The sequence below is a fragment of the Xenopus laevis genome, chromosome 2S, assembly GCF_017654675.1.
Source record: "Xenopus laevis strain J_2021 chromosome 2S, Xenopus_laevis_v10.1, whole genome shotgun sequence".
Classification (NCBI taxonomy): Eukaryota; Metazoa; Chordata; class Amphibia; order Anura; family Pipidae; genus Xenopus; species Xenopus laevis.
The window spans coordinates 107,637,109-107,661,330 of NC_054374.1; the positions used below are offsets into that span (position 1 = coordinate 107,637,109).

Consider the following 24,222-nt stretch of genomic DNA (forward strand, 5'->3'; position numbering starts at 1 on the left):
CCTTTTCCCTAACTATCCACACCAGGCATACATCACTTAACTTCACCAACACAATATGAACTTCACAAAGTAATATGAATATCATATTATATATGAATAATCATATATGAATAATATGAATATCAGCACACATGCAAACCTGATCCACATTTAAAAAATGCCCTGCAAACATGCAAAACAACAGGCATCTTTAGCACTTATCAGACAAATATCTCCCCTCCGTTATCCAGAAACCCATTTTACAGAAAGCTTAGAATTACGGAATAGCTGTCTTCCATAGACTCCATTTTATCCAAATAATCCAATAATTTTCTCTCTCTTTAATAATAAAACAGTACCATGTACATTGTCCAAATTAAGATATAATTAATCCTTCTTAAAGCCACAACCAGCCCATTGGGTTTATTTAATGTTTTCATGTTTTTATGGTAGACTTAAGGTACCTGATCCTGATCATTCTGGATAACAGGTCCAATACCTGTATTTAAATTGTATGATGATTGTGATTTTCCAAATTTCTTCTTTTAGGAAAACTAAGAACAATGCATGGTACAGAAAGTATAAATATTTACATGCTGCAGATGAATGAATGTCTGCATGTCTTTTCTTGAGTGTATAAATGAATATTTACAAATGATTTCCCAGTAATTTGGAGTCTGCATTGCAGATGAGTGGGCACCCTGGTCTTTGGAGTAAAGCAATCATCAGTCTTTTTATAAAGAAGATTACAATTCAAGAGTGGCATTTAAGAATAGCTGCTTTAGATTTCAATTTAAGCAATTTCTCCTAAATTGTACTCGACAATCACAGTTCAATAATGCACACAGTGTTCTATATTCCTAAACTACTAACAACGGGAATCCACCTGAACTCACTGCCAGGTCATGGCAACACAATAGGAAACAATTTGCCAAAATAAACAACATAAGCATTTATTAACAATCAACCCAAAAATGATTTTACATAAAACTTAAAGCACAAATCCAACTATGAAAGCTTCACAATAGGAGAGCTCCTTTAAATAATGACACCAGTATGGTTGTAAGAGATACTGAAAAAGCAAATGTGCTAAATCAGTACTTTTCTTTAGTGTATACAATAGAGAAGTCCGAGTTCCAAGACCCACCTCATAGCTGCACTGTTGGCTCATCTCAAACTGGTCAGTGGCTGACTCAGGATATGGTTCATACTAAAAAGCTTTACTAAAAATTATGAACAAGGCACCAGTGCCAGATGAAATACACCCTTGGGTACTAAGAGAGATTAGTTCAGTTTTACACCGGCCTCTATTTTTGATTTTTCTCAGACTCTCTTTAATCTGGTAAAGTACCTATGGATTGGAGGAAAGATGATGTAATTCCTATATTTTTTATAAGGAATTATGATCTCAGCCTGGGAATTATAGGCCAGTAAGTTTGACATGTTTGGTGGGCAAATTATTTGAAGGCTTCACATTCAAAATTGTGTCCTGGTGAATGCATTATGAGCAGTAATCAGCATGGCTTTATGAAAGGTAGGACATGTCGGACAAATTTGATTGCTTTTTATGATGAGGTAAATACAATTCTGGAAAGAGTGGGATCAGTAGATGTTATCTATTTGGATTTTGCCAAACCATTTGATACAGGGCTGCTAGGCTGTCTCCAAAGATGCCCCAGTCTTCTTTTCTGTTGAATCTTTGCACATGCTTTGTGCTGCTGTCAATTACCTGAACTTAGAGACCAACTCACAATATACAGAATAGTAATGTCACAATACAAAGCTGATTAGTACTTAATACAGATAATTTCTACGTCAGCTCAGCAACCACTGCAACTAGCACCATCATTTCATAATCAGCCTTGTAGCATCAGCTTATATTACAGACAAACTTCATTTTCTGTTTGACAATTTGTGACGACCCCTAAGCTTAGCTTTTCAACAGCTGCTCAGAGTCCACTGAACATGCAAGTGTCACAGAAACGTTCCCAAATGATGACCCCCTGTGATAAGTTTGAAGTCCTGGATCATTGATGCTATTTAGGCTGGCAGAATAAGCTCAGTATGTAAAATATGGCATTTTAACCATTAATTTTTAGGGTTTAGTTTTCCTTTATTGGTACATTCTCTACTTGGAGTAAGGTTATTAGTGGGGTCTCTCCGGACTCAGGTCCATACAATAAGCAACACATTGTCATCAGTGCTCCATCCAATTTAGTGAATGCCTTATATGTAAGTTTCTACAAATGTTGATCATCAGCTCTACTGCATACAACTCTGCTTGACTAAATGTGAAATGATCACAGACAAAAAGTATACTTAGCAATGCAACCCTCCATACTGGGTCACCCACTCAACCCCATTTATTTTTAACAATATGGCTGCTCTTTATTTTCATGACAGGACCAAGCACTTTAGTCTTAAACCTTAGAAATCTTCTGGAAAGCCAAGTGCTTTAGCCAAAATATAGCTTAAATACAAGTTACTTCTACATAAAAAACAGGATTTACAAATATCCACGGATATCGATGTACAAGATTTCTTATACTGGCAGAAACACCAGTGAGATTTGTGTTTTCTATTTATATAGAGAAAATTACACTCTTGGAAAGAAAATCACCTTTACACGGTTCCTGTTTCTAGGTCTGCAGAACAGGAAGTGGTATCATTTATTTTGAATCAGGAACCAACTGACATTTCCTGCACAGAAGAAATGCTCCTTTTTCGGATTCTAATTAAGCTCTATAGTATATATTTATGGAAATTTCACATACATTTACATGAATGCTACCGATTCTCATTCATACAGGATCAACACATTTTACTAATATTTGAAAAAAAGTACATTCTTTTTTTTTTTTTAAAAAAAAATCAGCACTAGATATTTGTAGAAAATGTTTGTTATTTCCAGGATAAGTTCAAATGTTTCCCCCTCCTATTTACAAAACAGTCATTTTATGCAAGATTTCTCTGACATCCAAAGTACCAAAACACAACTATACTGATTCTTAACATTTTACATGTAAGGCATATAGGAAAACAATACAATGACAATATGAAATACAACATCAGACTGCAGAAGATGAGCCCCATTGTAGTATTAAGTAAATATGAAAGTGTCACATGCTAAATCCAGTGTTGTTCATGACAGATCCTAATATACTGGGGGGCCTTTTGTTCTTTTCAAAGTTTTTGTCATCTTCAAATGGAATGTTAATCTATGGCACGTCCGCATGACAAAATAGTTAAACAGTTGGGGCATTTATGAAGTTATTAACAAATGGCTTTTCTCCCCATGAACATTAGTTTTGCATATCTATGTTACAACAATTAAGAGCAATAAAGCAAAGTGGAGGAAGAGGGGAAAGAAATACAGATTAGCTGTCCTTGTTGCTATAAATTGTATGGGCAGTCATGCTGTGGGTGGAGACTAGTGCTCAGTTAAAAATATTAGGTGTAGCATTCGGGTTCCGCTGTATCAATGAGAATGCTGGGAGTTGCTATTTGGAGGGTCTGCTTAAAGGGGATGTAAAGTCTTCCTATTACGTTAAGGGAGTCTAATAGAACGCCTAAAAACAAGCAACTTTCCAATATACTGTACATGTTTTAATTTATTCTTACTCTTTCTTTACATTTGTACAGTAAAGCATGTATATTGCACAGTTGCTTGGTTTTATGATTCAGAATCCCTTAACTTAACAGGAAGACTTTATATCCCCTTTAAGCTCGTAAAGTCTGAAACACTAACAATTTTGCATATAAAAAAGGGTTACTTTGATTATATAGATCCTGCACCTCCCACCATAACCAGTGCTAAAAACCAATAATAAGCTCAGTAAGATTATCTAAAGTAGATTGTCAAAGAAACAGTGATGGCCTGCCTAATTTTAGGCATCTACATTTACATAACATTTTATTAGTCAGTGTCTCAAGCATAGAGAAGTTGTGCCTCAAAACACCCACTACAACTTTTAGGCCTCACACACGCAGATCTTGGCGTGAGCATAAAAACTTTGCAGCCAAGATCTGCATGTGTATGCATATATTTACAACTCTCAATTTACTTTACAGCACAGAAGCAGTAATATAGGTATATGAGTTTACAGCTGTTCCAGGCTTCATTTTAAAATTACAACTTTTAGGCCTGCAACACACTGGGTGTAGTCTTTGCTGGAATTTCTGCGAGCAGATAGTGCCCATATACTGTATGATGGTACAGCCTATTTACTGAACAGGAATAAATCTGTGACTTCTAGTGTTAGGCAGTTTCTATCCAGCCCTGTGTGGCTTGGGTCTTTGTTGTAGGGCAATATGTGAGGGTTACAGGTAGCTCATGGCAATCACTGCACGGAAAATGCAACAACAAATGCGTTCTCATTGTTGTTTCATTTGTTTCTGAAATTATAAAATAACACATTTGTTCATGGTGTTCAAGTTATAGTGAAATCTTGACAAATAAAAAAGCCGTTAGTTGTCCAACAAAATAATTAATGTTAGTGTTTGGTGACAGGAAGAAAACTAAGCAATAAATATATATTTATATATGCATAAACACAGGTCACGTGTAATTAGCAGTTTTACATTAAAATGGCTCTAGATTCCCATTGTTTGCTGTATTTTAAACAACTGTGTTGTTTACATGTATATAAATAAGGCAATTAAATTACTTAAATACATGGCCTAACAAACTATTTGACATAGCCTTAATTGTGTGAAAGCATTTGAGATGTTGACTCTTTTCGCCAATTCTGCTTTAAAGGATGCTGTCATAGCAGAAACGTATGTCCATGTGACCATTATGAATATTTAAAGGAAAAAGTAGGAGGGAAAAAAAAGATAGAGCCCCAAGTGCCTTTCACATGTAAGCATTCAAAACATTATATACAAGAAAAAGGAATACATTATTTATAGCTCTTTATAACATCATTGGGGAAAAATGGATTTTCAGTTAGCAACCGCACTTGCAAAATGAGGTAATTAACGTGTAAAGGTAAAAACATTATTGGTTTGGTACAGTCCAAATTCTCTGAGGTTTACATCTGCAGCTGTTGACGTGTCTGGGGGGAGTCACCTATGAATGGTGTCAAACCAGTGCAAGTGAAAATCCTGCTAAGATCCAGCAAAATCTCATTCTGCAGTGCCCCCCATGCAACAAGGCTCGCCAAATGTCAGAGAGCGCCACTCTTTTGATCCCTGGGCAGAAAAGAGGAAGACACTGATAATTACAAATTGGTTTCATCCCAAGAAGGATCATTCATGTACTTTAGGACTTTTCTTATAAGTTTTTCAAGCTCCTTGCGAGCTCTTTGTTCTTCTTCCAAGGATTTCTTCATCTTTTTACTATCCTAATGAAGAAATAAACAATCACAATCAGAAATGTGATGGTGCTTTCAAGATAACAATCAGCTGCAGTATACATATTATATATTCAGATTCGTTTTGACTATATTCTGCATTTCAGGGATGAATCTGCGTACAATTTTTTTGTCTTTAAAGGGATACTGTCATGGGAAAAAAAAATTTTTTTCAAAATGAATCAGTTAATAGTGCTGCTCCAGCAGAATTCTGCACTGAAATCCATTTCTCAAAAGGGCAAACAGATTTTTTTATATTCAAATTTGAAATCTGACATGGGACTAGACATATTGTCAATTTCCCAGCTGCCCCAAGTCATGTGACTTGTGCTCTGATAAACTTCAATCACTCTTTACTGCTGTACTGCAAGTTGGAGTGATATCACCCCCTCCCTTTCCCCCCAGCAGCCAAACAAAAGAACGATGGTAACCAGATAACAGCTCCCTTTCCCTCCCAGCTGCCTGGTAGATCTAAGAACAGCACTCAATAGTAAAAACCCATGTCCCACTGAGACACATTCAGTTACATTGAGTAGGAAAAACAGCAGCCTGCCAGAAAGCATTTCTCTCCTAAAGTGCAGGCACAAGTCACATGACCAGGGGCAGTTGGTAAATTGACAAAATGTCTAGCCCCATGTCAGATTTCAAAATTGAATATAAAAAAAATCTGTTTGCTCTTTTGAGAATTGGATTTCAGTGCAGAATTCTGCTGGAGTAGCACTATTAACTGATGTGTTTTGAAAAAAACATGTTTTCCAATGACAGTTTCCCTTTAAGGACAAGTAAGCCAAGTAGGCCAATTTCAATTAAAGCCTCATAGCACTGGTATATAGATTTAGAAAGTGATGGGATCTTTAGTCATTAATAGTGTAATAGGTTCAACCTTCAGAGTCAGGTACTGCCAGACCAAACATTCACAAATTGTAAATAAAAGTAATCCAATTGAACCAATTGCTTTATAACCAATAAAACCAATTGCTTTATAAAATGGTCATCTTTTTATTGAAATATACACGACATGTTTCGGATTCAAGATCCTTCCTCAGGACATGCTCACTGCAACCTAACTAGGGATATAGTGAATTTATCATGCAGCTTAAAATTAAATTCAGCTGAATAGTAAACCTAAACCTGGATATGCATAACTGCTCCCACAATAAGCAGTAAATAACATTTTGCCTACTTAATCATACCTGGTAAAACATTTGACATTTATGGCTGAAAAAAAAGACAATAACAAATGGAAAATGAAAACACAAACCTGTTTAAGTTCCTGGACTTCGTCTTTTAATGCATAAACTGTATCAACAAGACTCCTAAGGAAAGAAAAAAGGGGAAAAAATCATCACAAAAATACAACTCATCAAAACAATAGGATGTTACTGAAGATCATAGATCTCCGAGTTGTTTTTGGCCATCACTGAGCTACAGTATAATGCCAAGTATGTCTGTTAAATTATATGGGTTACTGGGTGAAGAGTTTATTATATGTACATCAGCCTATCAAATGGTGATAACAAATATTACTGAAGGTCACAAATAAAGTTCAGTGATCAGTAGCCTGATTTTACAAAGCATTCATTTTTAAACTAAGCAACTCTCTGAACATGACTATGAAGATTTCCATTCATCCAGGTCATGGTATACCTAGTATAGGTAAATCTAAAAACAACTGGAAGTTGTTTTATACCACCGCCTGTACCCCAGAGAAGCCACACCATGTTTATACGGACTCCCCAAGATACACAAAGAAGGAGCCCCACTAAGACCCATTGTCAGCAGCATAAATTCAGTGACATACAACATTGCAAAATTCTTGGCTAACATCTTAGCCCCGTTGGTAGGCAATACAGTGCATCATACCCAGAATGCCAAAGAGTTTGTAACCAAGATTCACGGCGTTACACTAGAGGCAGAAGAAACAATGGTATCATATGATGTCACTTCTTTGTTCACATGTTTACCTACGACAGAGGCAATTGAGACTGTAAGAAATCGACTGCAACAAAATAACACCCTCAGCAGCAGAACGAAGCTCAGTCCCAACCAAGTATGTTTGCTGCTAGATTTGTGTCTTAACACCACATACTTCATGTACAAGAACCTTTTTTATAGACAGAAACATGGCTGTGCAATGGGTTCTCCAGTCTCTCCATTGTAGCAAACCTGTACATGGAGGAAGTGGAAAGGAGGGCCTTACTTACTTTCCAGGGAACTACACCGAGTCACTGGTTCAGGTATGTGGATGACACTTGGGTTAAAATCAGATCCAATGAAGTGGCAGCCTTTACAGAACACATTAACTCAGTGGACAATAACATCAAGTTCACAAGGGAAGATGTCCACGAGAACAAACTTGCCTTTTTTGGACTGTTTGATATGCATCCAAGAGGGGGGTAAATTGAAGACGGAAGTATACAGGAAACCCACTCATACTGATCAATATCTGTTGTTTGATTCCCACCATCCGCTGGAACACAAACTGTGTGTCATTAGAACTCTGCACCACAGGGCGGAAGTTGTGGCAACTGATACAGAGTCCAAAGACAAAGAGCAAAAACGTCTTAGAGGAGTTTTAAAAAGCGTGTGGCTACCCAGAATGGGCCTTTGTCAAAACAGCAGCAACCAAGCCCAACAGGAACACCAATAGAAATAACCACCCAGAGACACATAGTAGGCGAAACATAGTCATCCCATATGTAGCTGGAGTGTCTGAGAAACTCAGGAGGATTTTTAACAAACACCACGTCCATGTGTTTTTCAAACCTAGCAACACACTGAGACAAAAACTGGTACACCCAAAGGATCCAACCAAAGCAAATGTGGTATACGGAGTCCAGTGTAGCGAGGAGTGCACAGATCTATACATTGGGAGACAAAACAACTGCTCACCAAGCGAAAGCTCAGCATAGGAGGGCGAACTCCACAGGGCAAAACTCAGCTGTCTTTCTACACTTACAAGACAAGGGACACTCCTTTGAAGATAGCAAGGTCCAAATATTGGATAAAGAAGACGCTGGTTTGAACGAGGCGTGAAAGAGGCGCTTCATGTCAAGGTGGAGAAACCGTCCCTGAACAAAGGTGGGGGCCTTCCACATCACCTGTCTGCTACATACAATGCTGTTCTAACATCTGTACCCCGGCGGTTTCAGAACACTTCACACGTCCATTCATGCAACTCTCACAAGTAACTACCTTTCTAGGAGTTGCATGACACATTGGATAATCCTATCACAGTAACTACACAGAATCTACACCTCTGTGAATTTCTTCAGATGTCACCTCTTTGAAGAGTTACAATGTGCACTGTGATTGGATTAGTGGAAGAGTTTATATGCCGAGAATTTCCCACACCAGTCAGTTGAACTGAAGAAGCTGCTCGGATGAGTAGTGAAACGTCTTCATTGATTATTCAGCAAGTCCAGTTGTTTTTAGATTTACCTATACTAGATATAACTCTCTGAACACGAGTATTTGTTTTATTTAAAAGGAAACATACAAAATTAGTTAGGAAAATGTTCCTTAAAGAGATACTAACATTTCTTGGAGTATTTTTTTAGTGTGTCACTTTAAAGAGAGTTTATTAAAAAAAAAGCTTCATATGAAGGTATAACATCTGTTAGCAAGCAAAAAAAAAAAAAAATGAAAATATTACTAGCCAGAACACAGAAGGTGATATGGTGATCTTAAAGTGTTGTGTAAAATCCAATCACTAAAAACCACTATGATAGACGACATTCAGTGGAGGGGTGAATCTTGTAGTTCACAGTGTGCAACCTGTACTGTGCTACACAGCTCTTGAATATGTTACAATAAGTGGCGCTGGCAGTATACATGTATTAAATTTATTACTCACTTTTCTTCTATAACGGTCTGTCCATTACTCCTGGTTTCTTCTACTATAATTTTCTCCTCTTCCGGAAACAATACTTGAGGAGCTGCTTCATTGCGGCAAACTAAGGAACAAAAGGTGAAATAGATGAATTTAAAACATATGCTGGCAATTTTTCTGTACTATTTACTGCATTCTTAAGTCTGCAGAATACTCAGGTGTGTTAAGCTTTTACAGTCAGACGGTCTTTATTGATTCTGGTCTAGTAACAGCAAGATCCCTTTGGTTTCATTGCCTAAATCTCATTGCAACTGCCAACTGTAGAGTGCAGTGCTCCCTTGCCTCCTATTGCTTCATAAAACTGCATTCTTATTATTACGGTTTGGCAACTGAATACTGTAATATGGAATACGTTTATGCTTTAAAATAATATAGTATGCACACACAGTTGGTTAGGTTATAAAATATTTGTAGGCAACTTAAAATGGTCTAAGCTAAATGGACTTTAACCTTGAATACAGGACTAACTGGTTTGAACATACCTGAAAAAGTTTTTCCATGCCACAAAGAAAAGAACCACAGATTTTACAGATTACACAGTTGATTACAACATCAATAAAGTATTACATATTTACAACTTACCTAACACAGGAATTTTAAAAAAAGAAATACATTTTAAAAAAAAGTTTTATTAATTTGCATATTTGTTAATCCGGATCTTCAACTAAAGAAATAAATTGAACAATTCAATCTTATAAATGGCATAAACTCAGATCTTAAGATATAACGTTACAGAGACATACACATAAAACAAACACAAAACAGTTTTGCTTGTACTACTACATAGATTTAATTGTAGTCCACGTTGCTTAATATCGGTAAATATTACCAGTGCTTAAAATATAGATAAGAAAACATTCAAAGGTGAGAGTGTTTGCCAGCCACATCTGTGCGGACTATAATTACACCATAGAAATCATTTCAAATGAATACATTCTAGAACAAACACAGTATTACAAATACCAGTCAAGGTACTGGACTTTTACCTATTGACTTGACAAGTGCACTTTGTACTCCATGAAATATAATAAAAGAATACAAAGAAGTATTTTTCACAATTCTGGTGGAATTACAGTTCCAGAAAGCATTGCATAAGGAAGAAACAGATTCAGGCACTTCAAGGAAAATGCATTATACAGGCAATTACTCTGTGCTTTTAGACAGTCTGCTTTACTTGAATAAGTACAATGCTAAGCAGAAGAACCTGTACCCTCATCCCACCTGCTGCAAGCATCCTAACTTAGGTCCTACCAGTCTGCTGGTGGATGTTCTTCTGTTTGAACTTGTCTTTAAGATAAATGCTGCTATGTCATCAGCTGTGACTTCAAAAGTTTAGTTTGTCAGAACATAAAAAAGAATAACATGTGCAAGGATATAACCGTTTGCCTCAGGCTCAAAAATTCTTCTAGAAATGTAAATGAGTTTTTCTTCTTAAAAGATCCCTACATATAGCACAATTTTTTTTTTAAAAGTCTTTGAATAAATGCAATAAACTGTCATATTTTATATTATATACCAAGGGGTGAAATGAGCGTTCACCATTTATTAACCATGCTTCTTAAAATTTTATATAAAACAGACAGCTGTGAAATTTCCCTCTGGAGAAAAATGGGGAGTTATTTTCATATTGTGATAGATATACTCTAGGGCAAATTTATACTGGTGCTTTTTAACCATTTTTTCTTTTTGTCATCAGTGATAATATAATGACATGACAATATATGTACCCATAACTTTTATCCTTTGGGTCTAACAGTTACAGTTATTAGTTGTCAGTTTTCAACAGAATTGCAAACGTGCAAGGCAAATAGAACCCCGTGAACTTAAAGAATTGAAAACCAAAAATAGAATGTTGCCCAATGTAATTCTAAGTAAATTAGAAAAGTTTAAATCTTATTTGTGAATACATAGGCTACTGAATAAAAACCCTTCTGTCTTACTATTTTTTCACTGGTACATGACTATTGAAACAATATAGCACAGCCAATTAAAAGATGTAGGCAAGGCATTGTGAGTTACAGATTTGTGCCCGGAAGAGAGATGACCTCTGCTAAAGTATTTCAAAAATGAGAACCAGCAGTGAAGAGAGACACAAAAAATACTGCTTTCAGTTGAAATTACAGCCACAATTTTAAAACCACTCAAACTGTTTAATATATATTGAAATGGCATATGTTTTTCACTATAGATGCCTTTGGAGTCTCAAGTTCATCACCATTAATACATTTACATGCGTATATGTATATAATACAGAATTGGAAAAATAAAAACTTTTACCCTGGTGACAAACTGAAAAATCTCACAACTGAAATAGCTGCCCCTGAGTGTGAATGAGGAAATTGCTCCCCATTGAGAGGCTAAATTCATACAAGTGATCTCAAAGCTGTTCATTTTCTGGCTGTTTGCCACAAGGGCACAAAAGCAATGCATCCAGTGTCTGTCCTGGAACATGCAATTATTTTTTTCCCCAGCAATAGTGTATATTGTGTGCATGGAGAAGTTAGAAAATGTAATGTGCTGCTGAATAATATTCTGATCGCTGATAAAGCCGCTGTACCTCTACAAGCAGAGAACAGCATCTGGCAGAATTAGCTTACTACCCAATAACTACAGTGTTAGAGCTGCACTGCGACTGTGAAGGGAACAATAAAAAAAGTTGAAGCATCATGGACCACCTTGTAGAAACTAAAAAAAAAAATAAAAAAAAATAGTACATTCCAAAGGGCCTTGGTTAGACTGTGAGCAGAGTATTCACTGTAGAATTAAAGTATAGATTTTCAACACAGATGCTAGGAATTTTCAAATTGAAAAATGTCAGACTGTTTCTGGGAGTATCGTTTTAGTCTGACAAAGTGAGATTCTGCCAGTTTCATGGACTATATCTGAAATAGGCAAAGTCAATTATGCATTGTTCAATGCAACTCCTCCACCAGCACAGAATAAAGAATAATTCACAGATGAAGGCACAAGCTAGCAAAGGCAAAATTTATTTGAACTGTACATAACATAAACTTGTTTTTTTTTTCTTTTCTTTTTTTTTAAATAAAGACAGATACTCAAGTGTAATAAGGAACCACAGAGCATATGTATATTGAACAACACAACATTCAGATATACATCTGTTTAATTCTTTGAAGTCTTAACAAAGGCAACGGGCCACCCCTTGTATCGCTTAGTCATAGAGCTGTGAATTAGGTTTGGTTGGGACTAGCAAAATGTTCTAACAGATGAACATAATGATACTGTACTGGAAATACTGTGTAACAAACCATTTTGTGTGGGTGGAGAGGGATCTAGAGGATACAGTCTACCCTCTAACTTGGCTCCAAAAGGAGCTATTTACATGAATATATGTATATTTATATATAATATGTATATATGATACAGAATTGCATAAACATAAATTTTAAGTCCCACAAAAATAGAAACATTGGTGTAATACTGCAGTTAAAGTACTAATAAAATTGCTTTTGTAATACTTTGTAGTAGTTCACAATACTTTACAAACATGTTAACATCTTCTAGAGAGATTGGAGGTTTCTGAAGTAAAAAGTTGTCATAAATAATATCAAAAGCTGAGAGTTAATCAAATAAAAAAAAATAAAAAAATAAAAAGACCCCCAAATGCACTTGGCAGGTTAGAAATTTTGATAACAGGGATGTCAAATGATATCCTTAAAGCTGTCTTGGAGGTACAACTCCCAGAGAATGACAAAATAATCCGGGATGCAGCAGACAACCTTAGAAAGGCAGCGAAACTTTTATAAGAGCATGTTATATTAATATATAAAAGCACCTTAGTAAAGAAAAATTAAACATGTCAGTGATTCTGCACTGTATGACACAACCCCAGGACAACTCTCAGTTATTGGGGAATCTGCAAAAAGCTTTAGTATTATTACTGGAGAGTCTAAACTGCCCATCATATGTTGTCCATAGGAGGCAGACAATATTTGGGAACACAAATACAGAATTAGTATTTCCCACTGGTCCGCCTCTTATAACATGTACATTATTATAGGAGAACCAAGACAACACATTGGGAGTTGCAGCTCAACAACAGTAAGGCTACAGCTTTGACATTCCTACTTTAATAGAACGGGTAAGTGCCTATTGATATAGACTTGGCCTTCTACCTCTGACATTTTTTTTTTATAACTGGACAAAACCATAATGACGCATGCAAAGGAATAAAGTATGTATTATTAGTTAGTCATAGGAGACCTTCAGTGCTCCAACTGCTGCCAAACTGCATATTTTTAACTTATAGCATACATGAATGGTGTAGTCCAGCAGAGGATGTGATAATGCCATGCAGGCAATACGAAAATAAAGCACTGGGCAATATATATGGTTGTTTTCAAAAAGTAAAAGTGTGGCATCGACCATAGAACTTAAGCATGAGATCTCCTAGTTATGTACAATATGAGAAAATAAATATTTGAAATATCATAGTTTACAGATATTTCTGAATAACAAATGATACATAAAATATAGTATGGGCTTCACTAAAAGTGTATCAGTATATTATTCATACTTTCAGATAGGCCCCACTCTCACATGTGATTTAGACATTTCTTAAAATGCACTGGTAGCTTAGAGCTATTTGCATGTGTGCAACTAGCTTTCCAGGATCAGCTAAAGGCAAAATTAAGAATGTCACACATGCCATTGAAATACAGGCCCATCAAAAGAAAACAACGGAAAATAATCCATACAAAAGGCAGCATGATGCTGCAAGAAACGGGGCAAATGGACAAATATTCAATGGGTAGTCCTGAGTGTAAATGGCACTATATGGGAAGGTTAATTATAGCCGATACATATAGACATGAATTGAAAAAGACTAGGTTTGTAAAATACTAGGTTTGGGGGTACAGTATAACCCAGATTAAGTAAATACTGTATAAAAAGTGACTATTAATAAATTTGTTGCCTCCAGGAGCACTGCTGCCATAAGCCCAGTTGAAAAACTCACCTCAGACAGCAGCAGCCCTCTAGTTAAAAGGGGTGGCAAAAAAGCCACTCCTGGTAAATTAAGGAGCCAAAATTCAGATTTTTAAATTTCAGCCCTGCTAGTTTCACTCGTACTAGCAACGTGGGCCCCCCCCCCCTACATCCACTCCGGCGCTGGAAATGGTTGTGCTGGGTGTAAAACCCCGAAACAACCCCTGGGTGCCTTAAATTCCAGATGCTGGTGCTATCTTTTCATCTTTCAGACTGATCTCTCCTTTTTAGGGGTAAATTTATCAAAGAGTAAAGTTCCGTCACTAGAGTGAAATTCTGCAGCTCTCAATTCATTTCTATGGGATTTTGAAAGGCGTATTTATCAATGGGTGAAAGTTCACCCTTTGATGAATACGCCTTTAAAAAAACACATACAAATGAATGGGGAGTGGCGGCATTTCACTCTAGTGGCGGAACTTCACTATTAACTTCACTCTTTGATAAATATACCCCTTAATGTTTAGCCATTCATCCAACTATGGGTTTTTAAAAATGTTTTTTTTTTTGTTTTTTTTTAAACAAAAGCATAACTCATTTATTTACCTGATGTGGATAGATGAAAACAGAGAAATTAACTGTAGAGGGTTTTTTTTAATAATACAAAGGGGTGCAACATTAATACATGCAGCAATAGTGCCTTGTCTGGGCTGCTATACTCTTGTACCAGTTGTGTATCTGGCATAAGAGCACAGCTTTTGGCAACCCAAAGGAGCTCTGTACTTACCACTTATGGTATATGGTATTCAGGTACAGGGCTCAGATTTGCCTAGTGCCTTTGGAATGGCATGCTAGGAAGAAAATATGGATCTGCATGTGGAACTCCAAGTTGCAACCATTTGCATGCCATTCACTGTGATATACAAATCTTTGCTTGCCAGTATTTCTAATTATGGCCAGGTGCAAGGTGCACTGTTGGCAAATGAAGTGGTGTTTTGGGACATATTTATGAAAGAGTGGAATTAGAAATGTTTAGAGACATATTTAACAAATGAAATAAATTGAGCAGTGAAATTTAATTCTACTGAACTCTAACAAGCCCTTATTTCACTGTTTGATAAATATTCCCCTTTGTGTGTAATATTTTTGCACGTTGTACCTTGAGATTTTATTAGTTACATATGTAGTAGTTAAAAAGCAAATTGGACATAATTGACTACAGCACTACAGACAAACTAAAGTCATCGCATGAATGCATGAACATGATTTTATAGCCTATGGCATGCAAAGTGTATGACCAATCCTTTGCTTTACTAGAGATTTGTGGTGACGAAAACAGTTTCAGAATCTCTGAACAACACTAGGATACAGTGGCAGCAACGGGTCAAGGACAGCATGTAAGCATCTGAACGAAATAGGTAAGGAATGATTACAATGAGTATATCAATTATGGGAGGGGGGGAGCACTGACAATTACAATTGTGTTTTATTATCAGCTATTTATATAATTTCTAACATCAGAAAACACATTTTCAGTTTTCCTTTACAAAACATACTCTTTTCAAACAATACAAAACAAATTTATTTTTCCAATTGCCTTTTTGTTCTTTTCCTCCCTTCATATATCTAACAAGACAAGTTATATATTTAATAAATTCGTTGAAATATTCTCAATAGTATAGGCAAGAGCTCCAGTCCATAATAAGGATGCTCCCTAAGCTTCGTTAATATCATAGCAGTTATAATTGAAAATGTTTACAATAGATATATTGATGACATTTTAATGATAGTGCTGAAAATGTGTCAACAGATATACCAAATTGGACAGTTTAGAAACATGAAAGGAGGAACTTATTAAATACACTTTTAAAAAATAAACTCATAATACTGAAATTAAAAAAAAATCAGAAGAAGATTAAAATAATTTGTGATGTTCTATTTGAAAAGGTGGTTTGTGTCTCTAAATGTTTTCCACATATTTACATGCATATGGAATTTTTTGGTTTCTGAACCCAACCTTATGAAACCTTACTGGAAATTTTAATGTAAGATTTAATGATGTGGAATAAAATTACTGTTATTGCCTAGTCAAGGTTTTATAACATTCCAAATTTCTAAAAAAGATTTTGATATTGAGAAGTTCAAGTGTATGCCCAATATAAAATTGGGTAGATAATACAATATGATAATTGGTTCAGATGAGAACATTTTCCTAAAAAGAAAGTGCTTTAAAGCCCAAAAAAGTTCTGATCCCTTATTGCAACTGTCATGTGATGAGATTGTATAATACCATAGAGTGCATAAGGCCTAATTAGAATAGCGGGCTGCATATCTTACTGCAGTATAATAATATTAAAATACTTTGGAGTAAGATGTTTTCAGAATACACATACTGAAAATCTTGTATTCATATACAAAAAAAGGACACAACATAAAACAATGGGGTAGGGAGGTGGCAGCAGCAGGAGCTGGGAATCTGCAGTTTCATTCCTCATTTCCGATCCCTGTTTAAAAGTGGTGAGTTTGCAAATAAAGTAGTCATTTTGAAAGCCTGTGTTACATTTTCCACATTGCCTTACCACTGCCAAACACATATGCAGAGCATAAGATGGATTCCCCAGTAACTTACAGTATGTATGAGTTACCTCTATACAAAACTATATCTTCACAAAATTCCTCACATATTGTTATGGTGTCAGTTATTCAAAATACAAAAATGCACAAAATTATTCCTTCAAATTAAAGACAGGCTATTAATCTGCCCCTAGTAAAAATAAATAAACCCCCAGTCCCCTTCACATGAACTTAGCTATAAATCTACTACAAGCATTGTGAGGTATATTATCAATACATATGTTTTTTTGTTACCTTTGTGGATTGATAATATTAATATAGACTGTATTTGACTTTGAAGAGGTTCCTCACTTTGCATTTTAGGAAGTACCAGAGACTACCTCATTTGTCAAAACAATCACATTAAAGAGACAAGAAACACGAGTAAACATCTAAGAAAAAGTAGGTTGTGGTATAACAAGCATTTTGTTAAGAAAAAAAGTATAGAAGTGCATTAGTTCTGGTGAGAGATATATGAGCAACAGCTCTTACGAGAAGTAGACCCCATTCTGTAACTATGGGCTGTCCATATACTGTCATAGTCAGAGTCTTCCGAGAGGTCTGAAGGCTCCAAGCGAGAAAGGCTACTGCGACGACCCAAGGAGTCTAGACTTGATTGGTCATCATCAGCCAAGACGTGATTATGCATCAGGTCAGTGCCTTGCCATGCTAAGGATGTATGGGTGAAATGAAATAGCAATGGTGGAGAGGCAGAGATGGATGGAGGAACAAAGGAGGAGGAAACAGGATAGGAGTAGCCACAACCAAAAATGTAACATGAAACAAAACAAAAAGCAAAAAGGGTGATGGGGAGAGAGGGAAAAAAGAAAATATTGTTAAAAAGAACACCAGAGCTTCGTAGTTTTTATAAGTTAAAAAGTTCATGACATAAAACTGCAGCCAGGGAAAAAAATAGAACCAGTCAATGCATTTTGTGAATTTTGCTTCAATAAACAGTTCCAAAACTGTTCCAAGATGCATTGTGGAGATTAGCCCTTGATTAGCTTTGGAGGGGGGTGGCTCTGCATGTGTCTGTGTGTTTTAAGGGGGCTACATTAATCTTTGACTGGCCACTAGCCAATCTCTGAGCATTATATTAATGTATTCTTTGAAAAGGTTTTCCTTATACTGGACCAGAATTACGTGTAAGTCTTTCAGGTGCTTGTGAGTGTGCGATGCCATATGCACAACATTCTTTAGGTTACTGGGCATGCTGACCAGTCAATACCAGTAAATGTGCACAACTGATTGCGCCACTGCATTAATTGTAGAAGTTTGCTACTGAAAAAAATAAATTTAGTAAACTAGTTTAATCCTGTCAGAATATAGATGAATGGAAATAAGGAATAACTAACTAACTAACTAACTAACCTACATTTTCAGGTAGACTTATTGTGTCTGCGGAGTTCTCCACTCCACACTGGGGAGAGATATTAAGTAAACATTTTCAATGCTCACACAACATGTTAGTGTGTCAAGGGAAACAGGCTGACTACACACAGAGGACACACGTTCTGTTTCTAGAGTTCTACAAGAAAGGGAATCTGAAGTTCCATTATAGCAAATAGAGAAGGCTTTGAATCTTGCATTTATCAAAGGTTTGTTGAAGGTGGTTAGAATGAAGGGAATTTAGTTCAACAGCCACCAGATTCCTCTGTTCCAAAGAAATCACTCTAGACAATATATGTTAATCTATTAGTTTATCATAGTGATGAAATTATGAAATTTTAGTTGGATTACACAAAATATTTCACATTTAACAACTGCTCAACATTTACAGAGCATTCTGCAACTTATTTGGTGTAGATTTAACACAAATTCTGAAAATTCTGAAAAACTAGTTTTGGCACAAAAATAAATAAATAAATTGTGCAGAGCATAAAGGCTACACCATGGAGCAAAAAGCATTTGGGAAAAGCCTGAAGAACAATCATGTAGGAAGACTGCAAAAGCCACTTAACTCTGCTTGATACTTCAACTATTCGGCAGCAGAAAAGCACATGGGAGGAGCACACTTAGGATGGTAGATAAGCAGGCCAGCAGAAGCAGCAGCAGAAAGGGAGTGCTGTTCATTACAACCTTACTAACAGTTCACAAGACTGTGCAAGCTGTCAGACTGCTCTCTTCTTGGTCTTTTCTTACCTGCTGTATTTTAACGCTGTAAAAAAATACAACCAGTCTACCGTGCGATAAAATGTATAAACAGAGTAAAGCATACAAGACATAGAAATACAGGTATCGGATTTATTACCCAGAACTTTTCCACAATGTGGACATCCTGCCTTAAGGCTGCTGAAACATTTAAAAAACCCAAAAAGGATTATATTACCATCAGAATGGATTTATGTAGCAACAGCTACAAAGTACTTTAAAGGGGACCCGTCACCCAAACAAAATTATCCAAATCCTATTTTATCATGTTATTCAAGCAAAATGAACTTTAATTACACTGTATAAATTATTTGAATATTGTTTCCATCAGTCTGGGAACTCATAATTATAGCAACCAGGAAGGAGCCATTTTGTGGATACTGTTATTAAGGCAAGCATTGTATCATCTCAGAATCTTGTTTGTGCACCAAGGGACAGGGACCCAATGTCCATCCCCATGCACTGGTTACACAATTAAATCGTTAAGAGAGCTGGGGGAATGTAGGGAGAGCGGTGACATCTAGGAAGTTCTGAATGGAAAGTGAAAGTAATTGCTTGCCCCGCCTCTATGCCTAGGCATAGAGGAGGGGCAGACAATACTTGATTGACAGCGGATATTTTTAAATGAGTTTACAACAGCTATGAATGCTTTAATAAAAAAAAGAAATTGGATTTCATATTTAATTTAAGAAGGACTTTTATTATACAGATTTTTATGTCTGGGTGACGGGTCCACTTTAAAGGATACACATTGTGTAAAAACAAAAATATGCCAGTACAATATACTCCTCTAAATATAGAAGTACTGTGCTTAAAAAAATGTTTGTTTGGGGATGATTTATTGAAAGATTCCCCCAAAACCTAACTAGCCCTCCCCACTGAATTCTCTGGTTGTGCAGGGGAGTAGGCAGCACTCAGCAAACTGCACTGTATGATAGAAATCAGCAGCTAGGCTGACCTGATAAGGAACTGATGTCTGTCTTTGCTTGTGTGACTACAGGGCTGTGATGGGCTATCCCCATCCTACTGTGCTTCTGGCAGGGTCCGTTAGGACATGCCCACCCCTCATTTGAAACACAGACATATTCTATTTGTCTCCTTTAAATGTTACATAAAAACCGCAAATCAGTTTAAAATGTTGTTTAAATAGAACAGAATGGTAAATGGCACTTCCCTATTTTGGTGCTTTGGTTTTATGGACAATAAATCCAAACCTGGCAAACAAAGCTCTAGATAGATTTAGCATTAAATACATTACATACACACTAGATACATTATTTGTCCTGATGCCACTATAGTCATTCAAATGGAAACTAAATATGTTGTTTTCCTTACTACTAATGTCATTTGAACTTGGCCTTTGTTATTCCCTCACCATCTCCTCCTATGTACCTGAAGAAGGCTGGTTCAGCTGAAACATGTATATAAAACACTATAGTGAAAACATGCTGCTTTGTGTGCTCTTTAGTAGATATCTATTTGTAAGACATTGCAAGTAGCATGGGGTTTGCTGCCTTTTGAAGGACCAGGTAATCACGTGCTACATGCAAAAGTAGTTGTTATACTGGCTGATAAACTCCATCTCTGCACTTACAGTATATGTGCATGAGCCTTTATTGCTTCTCTCAGCAGAAGCATTCTCCATAATTTTCTTTAGAGTAGCCCTTGTTGTGATGAAATGGCTAAACTAATGTCTGTTTACAATGTGGCAAAACACATTCTTCAATTATATAGAATCACTGGAAGCAAAGTGTTGTTAAAAAAACGTCAACATCTCCTATTAAAGACAGCAGATAAACAACACATATAAATAAGATAATAGTTTTTCATTTAGCTGAACAATTAGCTGTACAAATTCATTATTTTCTTCAATCTTAGGAGTAATTTTCAGTGGTTCTCACTCTTCCCCAAGCCAATGGTTCATTTCCTCCAAAAACTGCCCTGCTGTTTTCTCTAGCAAATAAAACTGCCTCACTCTTGTGCTACTTTGTGTCTGCCATCACATTTCTCATTTAGGGGGCATTTGAGGTGTAGTGAAAATGCATCTGCTTCTCCCTCCTGCACACAAATCCCACCTATTTCTACAGAAAAACACAATTCCATTGAAAGATATTTTAGAATACTTGGAGCTGTAGCATCCATGTAATGCAGCAAAATTTATTTTATGACTAAATGGATAACCAATATCCAGACTGACGTAACCGAACAGCATTTAGAAGCTTCTGCTTATCGGTATCAACCAAGGGAAGCACTTTGTGGGACTGACAGCAGCTGCTAAAACTGAATGGTATGGTGCCTATTAACATAGAAGTTGCATATAAATCTCCCTTAGCCATGAAAATCTAATAACTGAATAATTCATATTTATGCTACATAGATTTGGAAAGCAGCCATCCATTGTGATGCAACTCTGTTCTGTAAGTATATAGCGATGTAGTAAAGTCTTACCCCATTGCTTGCGCAGATTTGTGACATAAAAATGATTTGCATAAATGTTTTGTTTCACTGACATGAAAATATATAATACAAATAAACACTCACTGGAATTTAATGTTTGGCGTGTTTTGGCACTCGTACAATAGGCCTCTATAACCTTGAGAATCTGAGCATCTTCTTCTAGTGCAGCTGTACCTGTTAGACAGCAAGAATTATGAGTTAGTACGCAGGGCTCAGCTGAAGCAAGTCATATTATGGTACACTGTTATGATATGATTAACAAGCTACGACAAATTGATCCAGTGCAGAAGTGGAAAGTGTACTACATAAACAAGCTGAAAGAAAGTCATCCGGATGCCTCAGCATGGATGAAGTTTTACAGGAAGTTTTAAAGGTTCCCAGACTGCCTAAGACTTTATAGGTTTCTTTGGAAAACATCAGAAATTTGGGGGCTTATTAAGCCTCAATTTTTTTATGGTCGCTTTTTTTTTTTTTTTAAAGGGAAAAGGCTTGCTTTTTTAGAGGAAAAGGCTTGAATTTTTAGAGGGAAAAAACTTGAATTTTTCGAGATTTATTATACTCTGAAACTGCTTATTTATTTAATTAATTAATTAATTAATTAAAATCTGAAAATCAGCTAAAACTTCAGTCAAAATCATGTAGAAGTCAATGTTAGATGGTCCCTTTAACAACTGGAACATGTTTTTTTACCTTAAAGGGGAAGGAAACCTCGTCGGCGCTAACCCCCTCCCCCCCTCCCGTGTATTGCCCCCCCTCCTCCCCCCTGGCCTACCCCTCCCGCTGGGCAAATGCCCCTAACTTGTTACTTACCCTTCTGCGCAGGTCCAGTCCAGGGAGTTCACAGGCGACATCTTCTTCCACGCGATCTTCTTCCTCCTTTGACCGGCGCATGCGCAGTAGGATCGTTTCGCCGGTACGATCTACTGCGCATGCGCGTGACTTTTGGCGCATGCGCAGTAGATCCGTACCGGCGAAACGATCCTACTGCGCATGCGCCAAAACGCCGGTCAAAGGAGGAAGAAGATCGCGTGGAAGAAGATGTCGCCTGTGAACTCCCTGGACTGGACCTGCGCAGAAGGGTAAGTAACAAGTTAGGGGCATTTGCCCAGCGGGAGGGGTAGGCCAGGGGGGAGGAGGGAGGGGGGTTAGCGCCGACGAGGTTTCCTTCCCCTTTAAGGATTCTCAATAGTTTCGGGCTTTTTGCACTGGTTTTGGTTCAACAATGCGATAAGTTATAGTTTTCAGGGTAACAATTCGCAAGATCTGAATTGGCGCTTTATTTTGTCACGACTTTCCTTGAACAGATTTTTTTGAGAATTTTTATCTGTAAATTGATGGGATTGCAGGTTTGGGAGTTTGGTGAAAAAAAGTCGTTTTAGTAAATATCTCTTAATGTTAATCAGCTAACCATAAAGGAAAGGGTTGAAAAGCCATCACTCATGGCAAAGACAGGGAAATTATTCAGTTACCCCTATATGTAATGAAAAGCACTACGTTTTCCCAGGTGTGGTAACCCATTGCGACTAATCAGATGTTTGTTTTGCACCAGTAAATGCTACCTGTTATTGCATCTGGGCATATGATTACATAATCCCGCTGATGTCTAACCCTTTAAATGCCACAGATTGTAGATTCTACAATCTGTCACACACAAATACACACATATTACACTAAAACACACTTACACACATACAATTTGTGGGAGGGTCAGGGGGTCACACACATTTACAGCACTCAGACACGCCCGTATAACCCTCAATTTATCAAGTGTCGACACACGCGGATATAACCCTGCAATTTGCCAAGTGTAGACACACACATGCAAATTTACACAATTTTGTGCCTTTTTTTTTTTTTAAATTGCATTGTCTTTTTTTTTGCATCCCTAATTATTTGCCATTTTCTGGCATTTTCAGCCATTTTATTGCATTTGCAGCTCTGTGTAGATGTTGTTCGCTTGTTTCTGTCCATAAAACTAATTTGGCCAAGCTAAAATATTCAAACTGTGATTCTGACAGTTGATTACACCAGGTGAAAAAACCCATTGATTTTTGTGGTTTTATTGGATTTTAGTGATTTTATTGCAATTCGCACTGCTTTGTTGCTTTGTTACTTTGTTTTGCTGCTGTATATCCATTTATGGGTTTCTGTGAGGTACATCTATGTATTTTGGGCATTAAACTATGCTGATACGTTATGCAATGTGGGCCAAATAATGGGACAAAATGCAAGCTTATACGGTAAGCATAGCTTTGCAGTTTGCAGCAGAAAGATGTATTTACCCATTTTAGATTCATCAGAATGTGTACTTTCTGAAAAGATATGGTTTTGTAGGGTCTCCATACTGTTAGGGGGTCATATGACACATAATACACATACTGGGTGCTCATATTGCAGTGTCAGTTGTGAAAATTCATATGCACTATTTTCATTTGGTCTCTGTATGCCACATCATTTGGTAAATCTATGCATATTGGACATCAAACTGTTCAGCAGACCCCTGCCATTCATATTTGGGATGTTTTATGCAGATACATTACGTAACATGAGGCATATAATGGGGTAAAATGGAAGATTTGTGACGGTTTTCCGAAATTTCATAAAAACTGCCTATGTTCAGCACAGCTTTGAGCTTGGTAGTTTGCAGTAGAAAGATGCATTTACCCATTTTAATTCATCAGAATGTGTACTTTTCAAAAATATATTGTTTTCTAGGGTTTCAGTACTTGTAGGGGTCTTATGGTACATTATTATATTGCAGCCAAAGTGCCAGCCGTGAAAATCTATATGTACTGTTTGTATTTGGAGGTCTCTAAACGCAACATAGTTTGG

The 24,222-nt window shown here is 36.7% G+C and overlaps 1 protein-coding gene across 11 annotated transcripts in view; it reads right to left on the minus strand.

The window, feature by feature from the left end:
* Positions 1-2,863: 2,863 nt before the first annotated feature.
* arhgef7.S (Rho guanine nucleotide exchange factor 7 S homeolog) overlaps positions 2,864-24,222 on the minus strand; it is a 95,031-nt gene continuing 73,672 nt past the window's right edge. For 7 of the 11 annotated variants that reach the window (XM_041583125.1, XM_041583128.1, XM_041583126.1 and 4 more), the window contains 5 exons: positions 21,475-21,564; positions 17,275-17,451; positions 9,190-9,289; positions 6,595-6,649; positions 2,864-5,324 (listed from right to left, as the gene is read on the minus strand). In XM_041583125.1, coding sequence (XP_041439059.1) covers positions 5,202-5,324; positions 6,595-6,649; positions 9,190-9,289; positions 17,275-17,451; positions 21,475-21,564 — 545 coding nt within the window. In that variant the 3' untranslated portion in view covers positions 2,864-5,201. The other 4 variants (XM_041583130.1, XM_041583134.1, XM_018248275.2 and 1 more) reach the window with 2 other exon arrangements.